At 34.2% G+C, this 19,313-nt stretch overlaps 1 protein-coding gene across 7 annotated transcripts in view; it reads left to right on the top strand.

The window, feature by feature from the left end:
* RABGAP1L (RAB GTPase activating protein 1 like) overlaps window positions 1–19,313 on the top strand; it is a 729,489-nt gene that overhangs the window by 188,110 nt on the left and 522,066 nt on the right. For all 7 annotated transcript variants that reach the window (XM_049112262.1, XM_049112263.1, XM_025430245.3 and 4 more), the window contains one exon: window positions 16,740–16,833. In XM_049112262.1, coding sequence (XP_048968219.1) covers window positions 16,740–16,833 — 94 coding nt within the window. The remainder of the gene's footprint in view (window positions 1–16,739; window positions 16,834–19,313) is intronic.

Here is a 19,313-nt window from a genome sequence, read left to right as displayed (position 1 = left end):
GTACAAAAAGATTAAGATAATACCATGCATATTTTCTGGCAACAGTGCTATGAAACTTGAAGTTAACCAGAAGAAAAAATTTGGGAAGACTACAAATATATGGATATTAAAGACATCCTACTACTAAATAATGAATGGGTCAACCTGGGAAATGAAAGAAGAAATTAAACACATGGAAACAAATTAAAATGAAAACACAATAGTCCAAAACCATTGGGATGCAGCAAAAGTAGTCCTAACAGGGAAATATAGCCCAATAGGCCTGGCCTATTTCAAGAAGCAAGAAAAATCTCAAATATGCAACTTAACCTTACACCTAAAGGAGCTAGAAAAAGAGCAACAAATGAAGCCTAAACCCAGCAGAAGGAAGGAAATAATAAAGATTAGAGTGGAAATAAATGATATAGAAGCTTAAAAAACAAACAAAAAAACCAAAACCCAGAACAGATCAAAGAAAACCTAGAACTGATTCTTTGAAAGAATTGACACAATTGATAAATCTCTAGCCAGACTTATCAAGAAGAAAAGAGAAAGGGCCCAAATAAATAAAATCATGAATGAGAGAGGAGAGATCACAACCAACACCACATACAAACAATAAGAATATTCTGAAAAATTATATTCCAACAAATTCGGCAATCTCAAAGAAATAAATTCCTAGCAACATATAAACTACCAAAACTGAAATGGAAAGTAATGCAAAATTTGAACAGACTGATAACCAGCAGAGAAGTTGAATCAGTAATCAAAAATCTCCCAACAAAAGTCCAGGACTAGATGGCTTACCAGGGGAATACAACCAAACATTTAAATAAGAGTTAATACTACTATTCTCCCTGAAGTGTTCCAAAGAATAGAAAAGGAAGAAAATCTTCCAAATCTATCCTACGAGGCTAGCATTACCCTGATTCCCAAAATAGACAAAGACCCCTCTAAAAAAGAGAATTACAAGGCCAATATCTGTAAGGAACATGGTTGCAAAAATTCTCAACAAAATACTAGCAATTTGAATTCAACAGTACCTTAAAAGAATTGTTCACTATGATCGAGTTGAATTTATTCTTAGGCTACAATGGTGGTTCCATATACACAAATCAGTCAGTGTGATACACCACATTAATTAAAGAAAGGATAAGAACCACATGATCCTCTCAATAGTTGCAGAAAAAGCATTTGGCCGAATATAGTATTCATTATTCGTAAAAACCCTCAACAAAGTAGAGATAGAGGAAACATACTTCAACATCATGAGGACCATATCCTAAAGACCCACAGCTAACATCACCCTCAATGGAGAAGAACTGAGAGCTTTCCTCTATGGTCAGGAACAGGACAGAGATGTCCACTCTCACCCTTTTTATTTACATAGTACTGAAAATCTTAACCTCAGCAATCAGACAACAGGAAGAAAATAAATAAAATCCAAACCAGCAAGAACAAAATAAAACTGTCACTCTTTGCAGATGACATTATACTATATATAATATTACCCAAAGCAATCTACACATTTAATGCAGTCTTCATCAAAATAGCCCCAGGATTTTTCACAGAGCTAGAACAATCTAAAATTTGTATGGAACCACAAAATACCACGAATACCAAAAGCAATTCTGAAAAAGAAACAACTGGAGGCATCACAGTTGCAGATTTCAAGTTATATTATAAAGCTGTGGTCATCAAGACAATATGGTACTGCACAAAAACAGACACATAGATCAGTGGGACAAGAGAGAACCCAGAATTGGATCCACAAGTATCTGGTCAAGTAATCTTCAACAAGTAGGAAAGAACATGCAATGGGAAAAAATTTCAACAAATGGTGTTGGGAAAACTAGACAGCGACATGCACAAGAATGAACCTGGACTGCTTTCTTACACCATACACAAAAATAAATTCAAAATGGGTGAAAGACTTCAATGTGAGACCAGAAACCATCAAAATCCTAGAGGAGAAAACAGTAACTTCTTTGACATTGGCCATAGCAGCTTTTTACTAGATATGTCTCTGGAGACAAGGGAAACAAAAGCAATAATGAACTATTGGGACTACATCAGGATAAAAAGCTTCCATGCAGTGAAAGAAACCATCAAAACTAAAAAGCAGCCTACTGAATGGTAGAAGATACTTGCAAATGACATATCTGATAAAGAATCTGTAAAGAACTTGTGAAACTCAATATCCATAAAACAAATAATACAGTTAAGAAATGGGCAGAAGACAGTTTTTCAAAGACATACAGGTGGCTTACAGACACTTGAAAAGATGCTCCATATCACTTATTATCAGGAAAATACGAATCAAAACTACATCTGGCTGATTGGCTAAAATAAACAGCAAAAAACAAGTGTCATTGAGGATGTAGAGAAAAAGGAGCTCTCTTGCACTTCTGGTGAGAATGCAAACTGGTGCAGCCATTGTGGAAAGTAGTATATTATGCTAAGTGAAATAAACCACTCAAAGACAAATATAAGATTTCATTCATATGAGGAACTTAAGAAACAAAACAGGTGAACATGGGGAAAAATAGTGAGAGGCAGATCATAAAATGGACTCTTAACTATAGAGAACAAACTCAGGGTTGCTGGAGAGGATCTGGGCGGGGAATGGGTTAAATGGGGAATGGGTATTAAGGAGGTGAGCTGTGCTGAGCACTGGTTGTTGTCTGTAAATGATGAATCACAAAATTCTCCTGAAACTAATATTACACTATATGTTAACTAATTGCCATTTAAATAAAAACCTGAAACAATGAATGAATAAATGAATGGGTGAGTGAGTGAATGCAAGATATTAAAGGTACAGACCCTCAGAGAAAGACAAGTTGCATTCCAATAGTTAGAATTTGAATATCTCCTAAAGGCTATGCACCTACAATCATTCCCAAAGTAAGATTTTTGTTGAGTATTTGTAATGATTATGTTACCCAGTTAAGGGATTAAAACTCTCTAATTTAAGGAATCTTGAGTTTTTCTCTCACTTCTTTTCTTAAAAAGAGGATGATGTTTTGCATAAGTAGAACAATACATCTTAATCATAGAATGATGCAACAGATTCCTATTCCTTTCACTAGATTTTAGGGCACAGGAGCAGAAGTATGGATTGTAGTTTGACTTAATGGAGTATCAAACCTTCACATAAGTCACATTTTGTATGCTCACCTTTATCACATTTTTTAAAGGAAAGAAATATATTGTAAGTTATAAGTATATGCATAAAAAGATTAATATATCAGATCCTATGTGGTGTTTTCAACTGAAATAATATAAGCAGAATAGTAATTCTTAACATATGAGACTACCTTGTTACTCCAGTGGTGTGTGTCCTCAGTTGAGCATTTACTGTGTGCATTGAAAAATGTCCTTTATGAGAATGGAGTACATATACCAATGATATGTAGGTGGTAGAAAGTTGAGAGCTGTTGATTATAGAAGATACCTATGTTGAGATTTAGGGACCCTCAGTCCAAGCATGCATACATGGAAGGCTCTTTGACTTTTGCAATGCAATTTCATTTTGCCACCCATTCACCATAAGAAGTGTGCCAAGTGGGGATCCCTGGGTGGTGCAGCGGTTTGGTGCCTGCCTTTGGCCCAGGGCGCGATCCTCGAGACCCAGGATTGAATCCCACATCGGGCTCCCAGTGCATGGAGCCTGCTTCTCCCTCTGCCTATGTCTCTGCCTCTCTCTCTCTCTGTGTGTGACTATCATAAATAAATAAATAAATAAATTTAAAAAAAGAAAAAAAAAAAGAAGTGTGCCAAGCACAGTACAGACTATGGGTACATTTGGCACTATATAGACTGAAAAATGTAGACAGTTGGTGTTCAGGATATCTCCTCTAAAGAAAAGATTAATGATTTATTCTTTTAGATTTTTCAAGTGTGATTGCTAGATCAGTTCAGATTATTAGAAGGCTAGCTGTAAATTAAGTTTGTTATTTGGTAGGTTTTATTAAAATTGTAAAAGTTTAATAAACTTTTAGTGGGCACCCACTACTTTGCTAAGTCCTGTGAATACAAAAATAAGACATGACTCATCCTTGAGGAGCTTTTAGTCTAGTTGAAGAAAAAGACCTATGAATAGATAATCTTAGTAATATGCAATAAATGTGGTAATAAGATGTGAATGGGATATAGGTAAGCTGCCTAAAAGAAACTTTAGTTTGGCCTGAAAATTCAGGGAAGACCTCTTGGAAATTGTGCCTATGAGCTCTGTCTTGATTAAAACACATTATTTAGATAGAAATATTTGGATGCCTGGTAAGAGAGACTTCCCAGACAGAGAAAAATTTTGGGTGATAGAAAACAGCATTGTGTGCAGTAAAATATATTTATTTGTAAGGATGGGAAATGATAGGATATGAAATGAGAATATAGAGGCTGAGTGATGGAGGGCCTTTTAGATCATTCTATTTTTGTATTTTCTGCTTTAGTCAAGGTTTGGTATAAGAGATATTTTACAGGTATGGTAAAAAATGTCTTCTTGGACATGATTTATTATGTTATTCAGGGTATTTTGTATAAAGATTTAGGAGATTGCTCACACAAGTTGGGAAAAGATTTCTAAGTGAAATTATTTTTTTGAGCTTTTATCAGTAAGAGTTGTGCATGTGACCCTTCTTTTTTTTTTAATATTTATTTGGGAGAGAAGGGGAGAGAGAGAGAGAGAGAGAGAGAGAGAGAGAACGAGAACACGCAAGCAGGGGGAGGGGTTGGAAGTCTTTCCTTATGCACTAAGGCAGAGAGGGAGAGGCAGAGAAATCCTCAATTATGCTCCCTGCTGAATGTGGAGCACATAGCCGGGCTTGATCCTAGGACACTCTAATCAGGACTTGAGCCAAAATCAAGAGTCAGACACTGAACCAACTGAGCCACCCAGGTGCCCAACCCATCCCTTCAGTTTTTTCATTCATGTCTTTGGAGAAGGTTAAAGCTTGGTTTTTCATTAACCTGTTGTATGTTATTTTTGCTTTAGTGTTCTAATCTAAGGTATCTTCTCTACCCCACTCCAACTTTTGACTTTTCTGTTCCTACTACTGTTGTAGCATGTATTCTGCTCTGTTGTCATGTGTCTATATCCATTTCCTTATGTTCTGCTATAACATAAATTCCTCAAAGTCAAGGAGCATGTCTATTTCATATTTTTAAGATTAGCCATGTGTTGAGTGCTTAATATTTGAAAGACTCAATAGTTGGTTGATTCATGTTTGCTTCATTTTACTTGTGCTTCTTTTTAACCTCTGTCTCAAGTATTTTGGGGGGATAAATTGGTAGGGTAGATATAAATAAGATATAATAATATGGGCTTTGCATATCTTTTAAATAATCTGTTTCTTAATACATGAGGAGGACATGATATAATAATAGCTACTGTTTATTGAATGTATACTATATGCTAGGTACTTGAGCTTCCCTTCAAATTGACCTTTCTCTGTGCCATTGCACATGTTGTTCCTTGTTTGAAAGATACACTCATCAGAACTTCTGCGTGTTGCCTTTTCATCATCATTTATTTTTGTTTAAGTGAAGATTTTGTTTATTTGAGAGTGAGCAAGAGAGAGAGCACAAGCAGGGGGAGTGGGAGAGGGAGAAGGAGAAGGAGGCCCCTCGCTGAGTAGAGAGCCAGCTGTGAGGCTCACTCCCCAGGACTCCAGTAATGACCTGAGCCAGAGGCAGACACTTAACCAACTGAGCCATCCAGGAGCCCCTTCCTCATCATTTAGATCTCAGCTCAAGGCTTAGGTGTTACCTTTTCAGATAGTCTTGACTGCTTCCAGCTAAAATAGGCCCTTTCTTCTCCCTTAATTTTTTCTGGAAATCTTCCCTTACGCACTAAGGCAGTGTTATTCTTTCTTCCATCTTGTTCCAATGGTACTTTGAACATACCATTCTAATAATTCTTAAAATACTATATTATAAATATGGTCATTTAAATTCATTTCTCTCACCTTCCAGAGTGTGAGTTCCTAAGGGGCAGATGGTATTTTTTTTTTTTTTGAGTTCCCATTGCCTAGTATGTGGCAAGTGTTAAGTAAATATTTGTGTAATGAGTGGAAATCTTTTTGAAATGTTAGATTCAGTGAAGAACAACATATTTTTGTTTTTAAAATCTGTTAATGGGAATTAGGATAGGTGATACAAGGGTGAATGAGTGTGTAGAACAGACAACATAGCAAGCTACAGACTGCTATTTGAAGAAAGGGCTATTTGCAAGGTCAGCCCTTGGCTGGTCCTGAAAAAAAGATCTTGAGAGGGTTCCTACCATTCCCTAACTGAGAAGAGTGGTTCACTGTGCCTACACTAATTTGTACTAACAATATGGTTTGTGCTGAACACCTACTTTCCTTCTGGATTCTGGAATTTTGGTACATGCTAGGCAGAAGGTACTTACATGATTAGCCCCCCAAAAATCTCTTATGAGATTTCCTAGTAGATAATATTTCACACATTTTGTCACAACTTGTTGCTGGAAGATTTAAGTGTGTCCTCTGTGACTCCACTGGGAGAGGACCCTAGGGAGTTTGCATCTGGTTTCCTCCAGACTTCACCAAATGTGTGTTTTCCCTTTGCCAATTTTGCTTTGTTTCTACTGTAATAAACCATAAGTGTAAATATAACTATATGCTGAGTTCTTAGAGTCCTCCTATAAAATCATTGAACCTGGGGGTGATCTTGAAGACCTCTGACATAAGATAGATAAATCTTTTGTACTTGTAATTATGGGAGAGATGGCAGATAAGAAATAGACTAGAAAAATATCAAGAACTAATAATGCCATTTAGATATTTAAAATTGGTTGATTGGCCTAGATTGAGTGTTCAGCTAAAAATTTCTCTGAGGAGATTACATTTAAATTGAGATATAAGTGACAAAAAAAGCCAGCCATTGAAAGATGAGAAAAGAGCATTTCAGGAGAGGAAATAGTGCAGAGGCTGGAAGGTAAAAATGTACTTGGTGTGTTTGAAGAATAGAAAAGAGGACAGATGACTGAAGGATAGGGGGCAACCAAAAAAGTGGTACAATACAGACATGGACAGGCAGCCAGGGAACATCATGTAAGTTCTTGTAAGCCACAGTGAGGAGTTCTGTTTTGAAGGCTTTGAAGGGTTTTAAGCTAAGAAGAAGAGACAGATTGAATTCATGGTTTTAAAACACCTCTGCAACTGTATATGTGGAGAATGAAGTTCTCCAGAGACAGAACTTCAGTAGAGTAGGGATAGAAGCAGGGAGACCATTGGGAAATTCTTAAGGTAGTCTTGACCAAAATGTTGGGGCTTGAGTGAAGGTTGTAATGTGGATGGGGAGAAAAGTAGATAAATTTGAGATACATTTTGGTGGTAAAGTCTGTAGGGTTGAATAATCAAATGTAGTTGGTGAGGGTAAAAGAATAATTTGTAGATTTCAGTTTGAACAACTGCATAGCTAGTGCTGTCATTTATGGAGAATCAGGCAAATTCAGGTATGTGAAGGAAATTAAGGGTTATTTTTGAAAGCTTATTAGATATCCAAATGGAAATGTCACATAGGCAGTTGATATATAGATTCTGAAAATAGTGCACCTCTTATTTTATTCATCAAACATCTATTGAATGCTTACCAGTTGCCAAGTACTTTGATGGGGTGTGGAATACCAAGATGATTAGAACATAGTCTCTTACTTAAGTAAGTTAGTTTAGAAGGGAAAGCAGGCAAGTATTCAGGACATTACAGAGAGACAAGTTAGCACCGTGCAGAGAATGGTTATTAGCAGGTCCACTAAAATGGGATTTATGCTCTAAAATTTTGAGTTTTTCTCAAAAATCCATTATTTTTTGCTACTCTGTTACTTTCACAATTATATGTTTACTGCCTTTGTTGAATTTTAAGTCCTTATGGCAGCCTATATAAAATATTAATCTAAGTCTCTTTTGGCAGTTTCTGCTTTTTCTCCAGTTGTGTTTTATACTAGGCAATCTCTTCATCAGTTAAAATGCTTTCTTTAGGAAGGGAATATTTAAAAATCCAAATGCAGAGATGAATCTGATTTCACTGTTACTTCCTTGATTGCTTGGTTTCATGTGACTGCTTTGGCTAGTCTTATGGACATTTTCCCTTCCTTTCTCCATTTTACTTGTGAATATTTCCCCTTGCAGAGTCATACTCTTGGTTGAAGAGGGTCATCTGCCCAGTTAGAGGACTTTTGAGTGTGTTATGTACCACCCGGTGGGTATTAGGGAGCTCCCTTTCCATCCACTAGTTAAATTAGAGCTATCCTGATAGGTTTTCTTCTCTTGTTTCTATCTCCAATGCTTGCTTAGTTTTTTTCCTCTAATTTCCTCTAATTGTGATTACACAATTACCTATTAATCTTATAAAGCTTGAATTGAATGAACAATTTTCAAATACCCAAAACTGATTTTTAGTCAAACAAAAAACTGAAAAATATTTTTGGAAAATTTTTTCCTCGTTTTTAACAGAAAACAACTGTTGGAAGGAAAAAGACTGGCTGCCTTTTAAAAAGTCATTCTTTGAGTGATAAGTTTTAAAATAATCACTCAGTATAACTATTTACATATCTTTTTTTCTTATAATCTGCCAGGCACTAAATTCCATCTTTACCACCCATCAATTTATTTTGGAAAAAGTCATTGATAATATATTCAAATAGACACTGCCCAAATTTTTTATTATAAGACTATACTAGCCTCTTCAAACACATCAAATTATATACCTTAAATATCTATAGCTTTTTGTATGTTAGTCATACTTCAATTAGAAACAAAAGAAATGAGCAGAGAATTAAATGCATTTCTAAAACCCAGAAAATACAAAATGTAAGGGAATATCTAAATAAATTCTAAGTCATTAATATCCCAGAAAAATGTAAAATGAAACACACAAAAAGATATACTGGCCTCATGATTAAGAAAGCAGTTTGTTTAGGGGCACCTGGGTGGCCCAGTGGGTTAAGCATCTGACTCTTGATCTCCACTCAGGTCTTTTTTTTTTTTTTTTTTTTAATTTATTTTTTTATTGGTGTTCAATTTACTAACATACAGAATAACACCCAGTGCCCGTCACCCATTCACTCCCACCCCCCGCCCTCCTCCCCTTCTACCACCCCTAGTTCGTTTCCCAGAGTTAGCAGTCTTTATGTTCTGTCTCCCTTTCTGATATTTCCCACACATTTCTTCTCCCTTCCCTTATTTTCCCTTTCACTATTATTTATATTCCCCAAATGAATGAGAACATATAATGTTTGTCCTTCTCTGACTGACTTACTTCACTCAGCTCCACTCAGGTCTTGATCTCAGGGTTATGAGATCTGTGGGCTGTGTTGGGCTCCTTTAAAAAAAAAAAAAAAAAAAAAAAAAAAAAGAAAAGGGAAAGCAGTTTGTCTAATGTTAAGAGCCTTAGCCTGTTTTTCCTCAATGTAACCTAATTTCTTTCCATTCTGATTATCTGTACAACTTTGTGAGGCTTAAAAAACAATGTTACAAAGTGGGGTGAAAAGAAAAGTAAGGTGTATTGGCTGCCCTGCTTTTCTTGACTATGGTTGACAGATTTCAATCATCAGTGATACATTTTTATTAATCACTTTTGCTTAGCAACTATAAGAATTACTAATTAGAAACTTGTAATTAGATTCAGAGTGTCAGTGATTATGATTTAATTGGAAAGAAATCATGCAATTTGTGGTTCCTTCTACCTTGAACCTTCTCTCTATGAATAAATCACTTTGCTTTTTACAGTGGGAAATGTTATCATATTTCAGAAATTAAGGATAATCTTTTACCTTAATGGTTTACCTTTGTGTATCAGCTTATATACAGAACAAATATATTCTGTCATGTGAGAAATGAGAGATTATATTATATTCAAGGTCACACAAATGTGACTATAGATTTTGGCTGTCCAAAATGACATTATTTACTACTAAGTAATCAAAATAAATCACGTTTACACTATTCCAGGTTGACATGTGTCATTATATAGACCTGTTTCTCTACAGGTTTTGCCAGATGAGTGAGGTTTTGTTTTTTTTCTCCCCCAATAGTTTAGAAGAGAGTTTTTAGTAACCTGTGTCACATGTATTATTTTCAGCAAACAGTACTTATTAAAAAGGAAAATTAAAGGGAAAAATCTTTGAAAATCTGCAATAGTCACATTTTATCTGTGGTTACTTATCAGCTTTTTATTTTATGAGTACTCCTTCAGTTGAAAAGAAAAATAAGATTTTGTGCTAATTTGTTCCTAGTTTTGTAGTTTATTTTTAACTTGTATTTGTAAAAAGAAAAAACATTGTGTGTATGTATGTGTAGGTATATATAAAAATGTATATTTTTTCCTTTTATGATGTCTATTGATACTAGTTCTGAAATTTTCCTTTATGACTAGGATGAAAAACATTGCTAATAGAAATGCAGCATTTTTTTCAAAGCGGGGATTGGTCAAAGTTAAGAGAGAGAGCCCTTAAATTATTTTGATTGAAGTGTCATTCGTATTTATTTTGTTTGATCTAAAAATTTACATTTATTGTCTTATTTTGGTATTGCACAGTTGGTTTCTGCTCTCTGCATGTTAGAAATCAGTGAATAATAAAAAATAAACCTAGAATGCCTTTTTAGGTACTTTGAAGTGTTGGGCAGGAAACTGAGGATTCAATAACAATAAAAATAATAAAAAGTGATACTTAACATTTGAGTACCACTTGGTAACCAGCACCATGTTAGTTTCACACATGCATTTTCATCTAATTTTTACAATACATGATTAATATTGTTGATTTCATTTCACCAATGTTTAAAGAAAGTAGTAGTCCTATAGTATGAGTCTGGTGACATTTGGAATCCTCTGTATGATCCTGTTCTCTCAAGGAGAGCAATAACTGTGGGAAAATTGAAATTGATAAGGAGAGTGTTCATGGAAAGGAATGAAGTTAGGCATTTTAGAGGAGTCTCTAACAAGACTCCCTAAATTAGAGTCTCTCAGAGACCTCTTGTAAAGTGAACTTTATAGAGAAAGTTGAAGCTATTAACTATGGATTCACTCAACTCTCTCCCTTAACAAACTTATCCAAAGCCCCATATTCAGTCAAAATATGAGATGTCCTTTTGGCCAGTCACTACCTCCAAACCTGGGCAGTTTCATGTCTTTTTAGGGAATTAGACTGATTCCTCATCTTTTTCTTTCCAATGTTTTCTTTTCCAGTTACCTTAAGGGTATGAACATATTCTAAAAATAAAGCAGTAACAAATAAATACTTCCATTTATTCACTGTTGAGTGTTACTATGTGCTAAAGGCTACTATATAAAGACAAGATATACTCCTAGCCCTCACAGAGCAAGGATCTAAGAAGGGGAAAAAGATATGTAAAACATGAAAGTTATAGATATTAAATGCCTGAATAAATAATGAAAACAGGCATGTGTTTATGGAAGTCTTATAGATAATACTGTTGGTGTCTATATAGGAGCCAGAATGGAAGAACTGGACAATTTCCTGGGGAGTGGGGCTTGATAAAGTATAATGCTTGAATTTACCATGCAGTTCTTTTTAGCTATACTACTCTCTTACCTTCCCATATTTCATGAGCTTGGATAAAGAAAAATCTACATTTCCTGTCACCACCTCCCACTCAAAACTTGCACTCCACGTTCTACTCCAGTACTATATACATCATAGGAATTCAAATTTGTTGAATGAAAACAACTTTTAATAGTTAATATGCCTGCCTTTTGCCAGGCATAATATATGTTTTTCATATAATAACCTGCTTAATTGCTACAAATACAGTATAAGATACTGATATTATTCCCATTTTACAAATAACTGAGTCACAGAGAGGTTAAGTAGGTAACCAGGATGACAGCTAGTAAATGGTGGAACTGGGTTTCAAAAGCAGTCATTTTGGCTCCAGAATCCATTATGAATGACTAAATGGACCTGGCTGCCTTTACCCATGTCTGCACATAGATGCTTAAATACTAAAGGTCACTAATTTTCAAGGCATACATTTTTTTTGTAGTTATAATGGATTTTCCTTTTTTCTATATTCTCCTCTCCAGTTATCACTTCAGAAACTTTTAACATTCTATGGCCAAGTAGTAATCTAGGCACCAGGAATATAAAAATAATAGTCCCCACTGCCAAGAAACTCAGAGTCTGATAAGAGAAGATGTAGAGGAAAATAAATGATTGTAATATGGTTGTGATAATTGCAATGATAGAATATGCCCAGAGGGTAGTACTTATTAGCCCATTCAGAAAAGGGTAACTCTAACCTGAATTTCAATGGAAAAAATAAGATTTACCCAGGAGGATAGGAATACCAGCCTTCTATCATTTTTTGTCTTTTTTTCCTAATGTAGAATGGGATACAGTTGTTTTCTTAAAACCTTCAGAGTTACCCGTTTACATATTCACATTTTTCAACATGTTGTTCCTTCTCTTCTTTGCTACATTCTATTTTGCTAACTTCCCCACTCTGTTTCTTACTGCACTTTGGACTCCAATGTCTTTTTCTTCTTATTTTTTTCTTAAGTTTATTTCTTCCATGCTACCTAGAAACTCTGTCATATCTAACATAGCAAGAATTTTAATTTATGTTTCTTTAGCCTCCTTTCTTCCTGTTTAGAAGGATGACCAATAAGTATTTAAAACACCCATGGTGAGTTGTTTCTGCAGCAAGGAAGATAGATCTGGCTCACTTTTGAGGTCACTGAGATATCAGTTTATTTTTATTCTTCCTGAGTGTCAAGGGGATTATACCCCTGAAACCTCTCCATTAAATCTCTTGAGCCCAATTCAGTGTTTCTCCAGCATGTTGTTTTAAGTGTGCCTGCCTTTTCTATCCTTGGCTCTGGCTTCCAGCATTTACTAGATGTTGGCACTTGGCACAGACTGGTATCTGCTAAATGCCAAGAACAGTCTTCCATGAAAACGTGATAAAAAAAAATCTACAAGGAAAGGTAGTATATTTGACTCTGGAATCAAACTGAGGTTGAATTTTATCTCTCCATCACCTATTAGCTGGGTAACCTTGAGCAAATTACTTAACCTCTCTGTACCTCAATTTTCTTATTTTGAAAGTGGGCAAATTAGTAGTGACTACCTTAATAGGTTGTTTAGGGGATACAATGAGTTAGTGTCTGTAAAATTGAAGAACATGGGATGCCTAGGTGGCTCAGTGCTTGAGCGTCTGCCTTCAGCTCAGGGCGTGATCCCTGGGTCTGGGATCGAGTCCTGCATTGGGCTCCCTGTGAGGAACCTGCTTCTCCCTCTGCCTATGTCTGCCTCTCTCTGTCTCTCATGAATAAATAAATAAAATATTAAAAAGTAAATAAAAAATAAAATTTAAGAATAGTGCTTGGAATAGAGATGAAAAAAGCAGACATTCAATAAAAGCCTGGGATTCCTGTGTTCTTTGGCCAAGTTTTATTTTTTGGCCACATATTTGGCTCCTGAGTTGCTGTGGTTTCTGCCTTAATTGTTCATCAGGTATCTAGTTTTATTCAGTGTGCTTGTTTCCCCCTCTTTATTTTGTGGTTCTCCTCTACTAATCTAGGTGTTTACAATTCTGATTCCTTTTTGTGGTGGAAAATAACTTGGGAGATTGTAAGAGAGACAGTACCTTGTTGTCAGTGATGATTTTATGGCATATTAGTAGGGGTTTATAATAATAAAATCAGTTCTTGTTTTCTATTAGTGATAGGGATTATTTAAAAGATAAAAAAAGTCCTTTCCCCATGCTTATTCTAATTATGTGTGCTTATTTTAAAAGATAAGAATATTTATAGGAAAGAAACTTAAAAAGTGAAAGTTGTGTTTCCTAAATATTTATTGAATGTCTAATATGTGATGAGATACTGTTAGATGCTAAAATGTAACTGTTCTTAATAGTTTGGTGTATAATGTTACAGCCTGTTTTTAAAGGTCTTTGTAATCTTATAAGTAATACTACTTACTGAAATAAACCTATACTTAAAAATTACTCCTTTGTTTCTTGCTTTTCATCACAAAATAATGTATTTTAGACGGTTTTCATATAGCATATAAAGATCTAGTCAGTTCTTAAGTTACTAGATGATATTCTTTGGAATAGATGTAACTTAGTTAATGCAGCTTTTTTTTGTGTGTAAGATTTTATTTATTTGAGAGAGAGCGAGCAAGCATGAGTGGGGTGTGGGACAGAGAGAGAAGCAGATTCCCTGCTGAGCAGGGAGCCCAGTGCAGAACTCAATCCCAGGACTCTGGATCAGGACTTGATCTGAAGGCAGAAGCTTAACTAGCTGAGCCACTCACACACCCTTAGTTAATGCAAGTTGTATTGAAGAATTCCTGATAGTTTTCAGTTATTATTACAAGCAGTAATACAATGAAGTCCTTTTACATATATCTTTTTGGCATATGTTTTCCTGGAGAATAAATTTTTAGAAGTGGTGTTGCTAAATCAAATGATGTATTAATTTGGACTCAATATATCTAGAAAGATTACTCTTCTATAAACATCAACTTTCCTGCCTGTTTTCCCATATTATTATCAACACTAGGTATAATTATTCTTTATGCTCTCTGCTGTTTTCTGTTGCATTGTTTTAATTTGACAAAATTATTGAGATAAGACTTTAACATCTTTATTGGCCAGTTATTTTTTATACAGCTGTACTATGTTTAGGTCCTTGGCCCATTTTCTGTTGGGTATTTTAGTTTATTGAATATTAAGATCATTTGTCAAATGTTGGAAAAATGTTTTTGTTTTTTTAGTGTACTTTATACCTTCATATAAGCTTTTAATTTTTAGATAGTCAGATTTCTTATTCTTTCTTATGGCATTTGGTTTTGTTTCATTCCTTTCCCAGAGAGAATGAGAAGAATCTGAGATTCTCTGTGTCAGTAGTACTTTCTGATTTTTATTATAATCAAGATTAATGATTTGTTTCCTTTTTTTTTTTTCCTTTTCATTGTGTTCTTAGATTTTGGTCTCCATTTTAGCATATACAATTTCATCAAATACTTTGGAACCTTGGTGTATTATTATTTACTGTGGAGCAAAATAGAATATAAGATGCGACCATCTTGGACCATGCCTAATTGAATCTAATTTGTATTATAAGTACTCACACTTGGTACCAGTTTATAAGAAGAGTGATCAGCAGTCCTTTTTGCCTGAAAGATTCTTAAGTTTAACCTTTTTTCGAGTGTTAACTTTTAATAGTGTCCCTTTTCATGCTCAAAAAATACCTCAGTTTGGATAAAAAATTATAAGGATTATAAGGGATAGTTGTTCACATGGATAGTTTTTAAGAATATTTTGACATTTAAGGCTTAAATTGTTTCTGTTTACATTATTCCTCCAATACTTAGCAATACTTCATTTGCTTTAGCTTTTTAAAAATCTCTCATTTCTATTACTTTCATGTTGAACTTGTTGCAAAATTCACAGAATTGTTTATGTGAGGTATTTCTAGAGCAGTAATGTTAGTGTCTATCTTCTTGAACTTCATTTTTATATCCAGAATAATGTTTACTTTTTTGAACAAAGCATCTGAAATATGTGAAAGCATTTGTCTATGTGTGTGTATATGTTTTGGTTGTACTTTACTAAATGTGTGATAAAATCTTTTTGTGTGAATCTGACCAAATCTTTTAACCTGGCCAAATAAACCTGCCTTTATTGTATTGTTTTTTGGTGTTGATGCTATCCAGCAATATGAATTAGTTTATACTTGGATCATTGGCTTTGTAGTATGCTAAGTAATACTGTTCTTAATACAGATCCCTGTGGGATTCACTTAATGCCAGTCAGTCCCTATTGTGTTCTAACAACGTTGATAAAACATTGGTCCTTGCTATGAGCCAGACAGATTGTTATCTAGCTTATTTTATCATTCAGATAATACTTCTCCAGACTTTTCTTATATAGTACTGTGTCAAAGTCCTTGTTATGATGTAGATAAATTGTGCCCATTTCCTTTCTCTTCCAGCTCTGTTACCACTTGATTTGTACAGCTTACAGTTACTCATTTTCATCACTGATTGTAAGCTGTAACTCAACCAATCCTATTCTTTCTAAAACTATTACTTTATATATATTATGGGATATATTATGAAGTTGCCATTTTAAAAGGCCAAATAGTTTAATCTTTCCTTTAGTCAAAAGTATTTGTACTTATGAATATATCTTTAAAACCTTAAAATTAAAAAAAAACCTTAAAATTTTTTCAATATTTTTAGTTTGGTGTTTATATCATAATATATATAAATATATATTTATATTTAATTTATATTAATAAAAATATATTTATATATAAATACATATATATATTTCTCAGCATTATATATTGATATATATCTGACTTGACTTCAGTGCTTATTGGGATCATTAATAAAATACTAATATTTGAGAATATTAATCTGGTGAGTAGAATATCACATAGGAATTTCTAATTGTGTTATCATTGGCTTTAAAATTTTACCCTCTTGGGATAAAGTTATTTATGTATAGGTATTTTAAATTTCATAGTATAGAAATTGTGAATAAGAATTTTCATAAAATGTTTATGCTTTGAGAATATATTTATCTAGGCACTAAAGATAAATTATATTAATGATTTTACTTTTTTTGCAATGGGCATAATATAAACAGAAGTATTGTTTGTTTTATTAGACACATAGTCATGTTTCTTGCTTTATAAGATATAAATGTCAAATATATAATACAGTGTTTGCCATTTTTGTTTTTGTGTTTCTTCTGCAGAGAGTGATAATGAACTCTCAAGTGGAACAGGCGATGTGTCTAAGGATTGTCCTGAGAAGATCCTATATTCTTGGGGAGAATTGCTAGGAAGATGGTAAACATTTATTTTTCTCATTGAAAATTTTATATTTACATAGTTAATGTTAATTTGTCTTATTAATTAAAATCTATATGTTTATCTTAATATTAGTATTTTAATGTACTTTAAAAACAAAAAAGTTTTAACCGTGTCTCTGCCTCTCTCTCTCTCTCTCTCTCTCTCTCTGTCTCTCATGAATAAATAAATTTAAAAAAAGAATTTTGTAGGACAGTTAGGTGTTGGGAATGGGGAAGGGGTGCTGGTCAGAGCAAGAAGATTATTAAGTCAGAGTCCAGTTGGGAGAACAGAAGCCCTGCCAGCCTTTTCAAATAGAAGGGTATTATTGCAAGAAATTGGTTTCTAGTGTGTTAGAATGCTGAAAGACAGAAAGAGGACATTAAAATAACCCAAGTAGTAGGAAGCAGCAGTATCCTCAGAGGTGGAGAAATAAAATGGAAGAAATATTGTCAGTGAAATCTAGGAACTCAGTGGAGATCTCCTGAGGAGCTGATGCAGGGACTTCTGAAGAAGGCTGCCCAGCTGGTTGTTTAGGCTTCTGAGGATACTCAGAGCAGCTAGGGTTTAGAAGGGCCTGTGAAAGGAGGGGTCATTTGGTTAGTTCTTGTATTCTGAAGAGTTACCCAGACCTCTGAGCTGGTGGGGAGACACAATGTGTTTGGTGCTGCTATTTCCTAGAGTACCTGGTGGGTATCAGTAATTATCAGTTGTGGTATAGCTAAACTGTTCCATAGAACAGTCCTTGCTGTTCTACCTTTCGATCGCATGCCATTGTTAACCTAACTTGGAAACGGAGTTTTACAAGGTTATAGGATACAAGGTAGATACGCAAAAATCAATCCTATTTCTATATACCGGCAATGAAAAATTGGAAATAGAAATTTAAAATCATGTAAAAGCACTAGAAAGAGGCATGAAACATTTTGGTAGAAACTGAACAAACTGTTACTAGATCTATACACTGTATCATTTGATATAATGAAAGAAATCGAAGAAGATCTCAGTAAATGGAAAAATAATACCATATTTATAGAATGAAAGTCTCAATATTGTTAAGATTTCCATTCTGCCTGTGGTAGTCTTTGGAATCAATGTAATTTCAATAAACATCCTAGTGGAATTGTTTTGGTAGCAACTGCAAAGCTGATTCTAAAATTCATATAGAAAAGCAAAGTAACTAGAATAGCCAAAACAATTTTAAAAATTAAGAACGAACTTGGGAGACTCATACTACCTGATTTCAGGTACCATAAAGTACCTGCTTTCAGCTTACCATCAAGCTACATTATTCAAGACATTATTGATTAAAGGATAGATACATATATCAAAGGGGCAGAATAGAGAGCCACACAATGTAAATCAACATTTCTCCAGGGAAAACATACAAATGACCAGCCAGCATATGGAAAGATGCTTAACATCATTAGTCATTAGGGGAAGGCAAATCAAACCACAATGACATACCACTCATTCTTGCAGTTCCTTAAAAAGTTTAAATAGAGAGATAAGATATGGCCTAACAATCTCACTCCTGCTAATATGCCCAAGAGAAATGAAAGCATCTGTCTACATAAACGTTTGTACTCAAATGTTCATGATATCATTATTCATAATAACCAAAAAGTGAAACCAATCCAAATGTCCACCAAGTGATGGATAAATAGATATGGTATATACATATGATGAGATATTCAGCAACAAAAATCAAGTACTGGTACATCTACGACATGCGTGATCCTTCAGAACATTATGCTATGTGAAAAAAAGTAAATCAGAAAAGAGTAATTGTATGAATTCATTTATGTGAGATATCAAGGATAGGCAAATCTATAGAGACAAAAAGTAGATTAGTGATTGTCCAGAGCTGGAGTGAGGATTTAGGTAAGTGGGGAGTGAATGCTAAGAAGTACAGGGTTTCTTTTTGGGGTAATGCAAATGTTCTAAAATTGGTTGTGCTAGTGGCTATACAAACTGTGTGAATATATTAAAACCATTGAATTAATTAAATGGATGAATCGTATGGTATATGCATTATATCTTGATACAGTTGTATGCAAAAGGAAATACACACATATATGGTCTGTTGATTGTAAATAAAAATTTAATTGAAATTCAATGGAGAAAGGATAATCTTTTTAGCAAATCGTGCTTTAAATTGGAGATCTATATACAAAAATTAAAACAATAAAAACCTTGAGGCACACTTTGCCCTATAATGAAAATTAGCTCAAAATGAGTCATAGACCTAAGTATAAGAGCTAAACTATAAGAGCTATAGAAGAAAACATAGGAAATCTTTGTGACCTTTGGTTAGGCAGAGATTTCTTAGATATGATACCAAAGGAATGATGTCTGAAAGAAAAAATTTATAAATTTGACTTCATCAAAACAAAACTTTTGTTCTTCAAAGGACATTCAGAAGAATTGAAAAGATACACACTGGGAGAAAATATTTGCAAAACATTTCTGATAAAAGA

Source organism: Canis lupus, chromosome 7 (genome assembly GCF_003254725.2).
Source record: "Canis lupus dingo isolate Sandy chromosome 7, ASM325472v2, whole genome shotgun sequence".
Lineage (NCBI taxonomy): Eukaryota > Metazoa > Chordata > Mammalia > Carnivora > Canidae > Canis > Canis lupus.
Note: the sequence above shows the minus strand (reverse complement) of the source record. Positions and strands in the feature narration are given on the sequence as shown.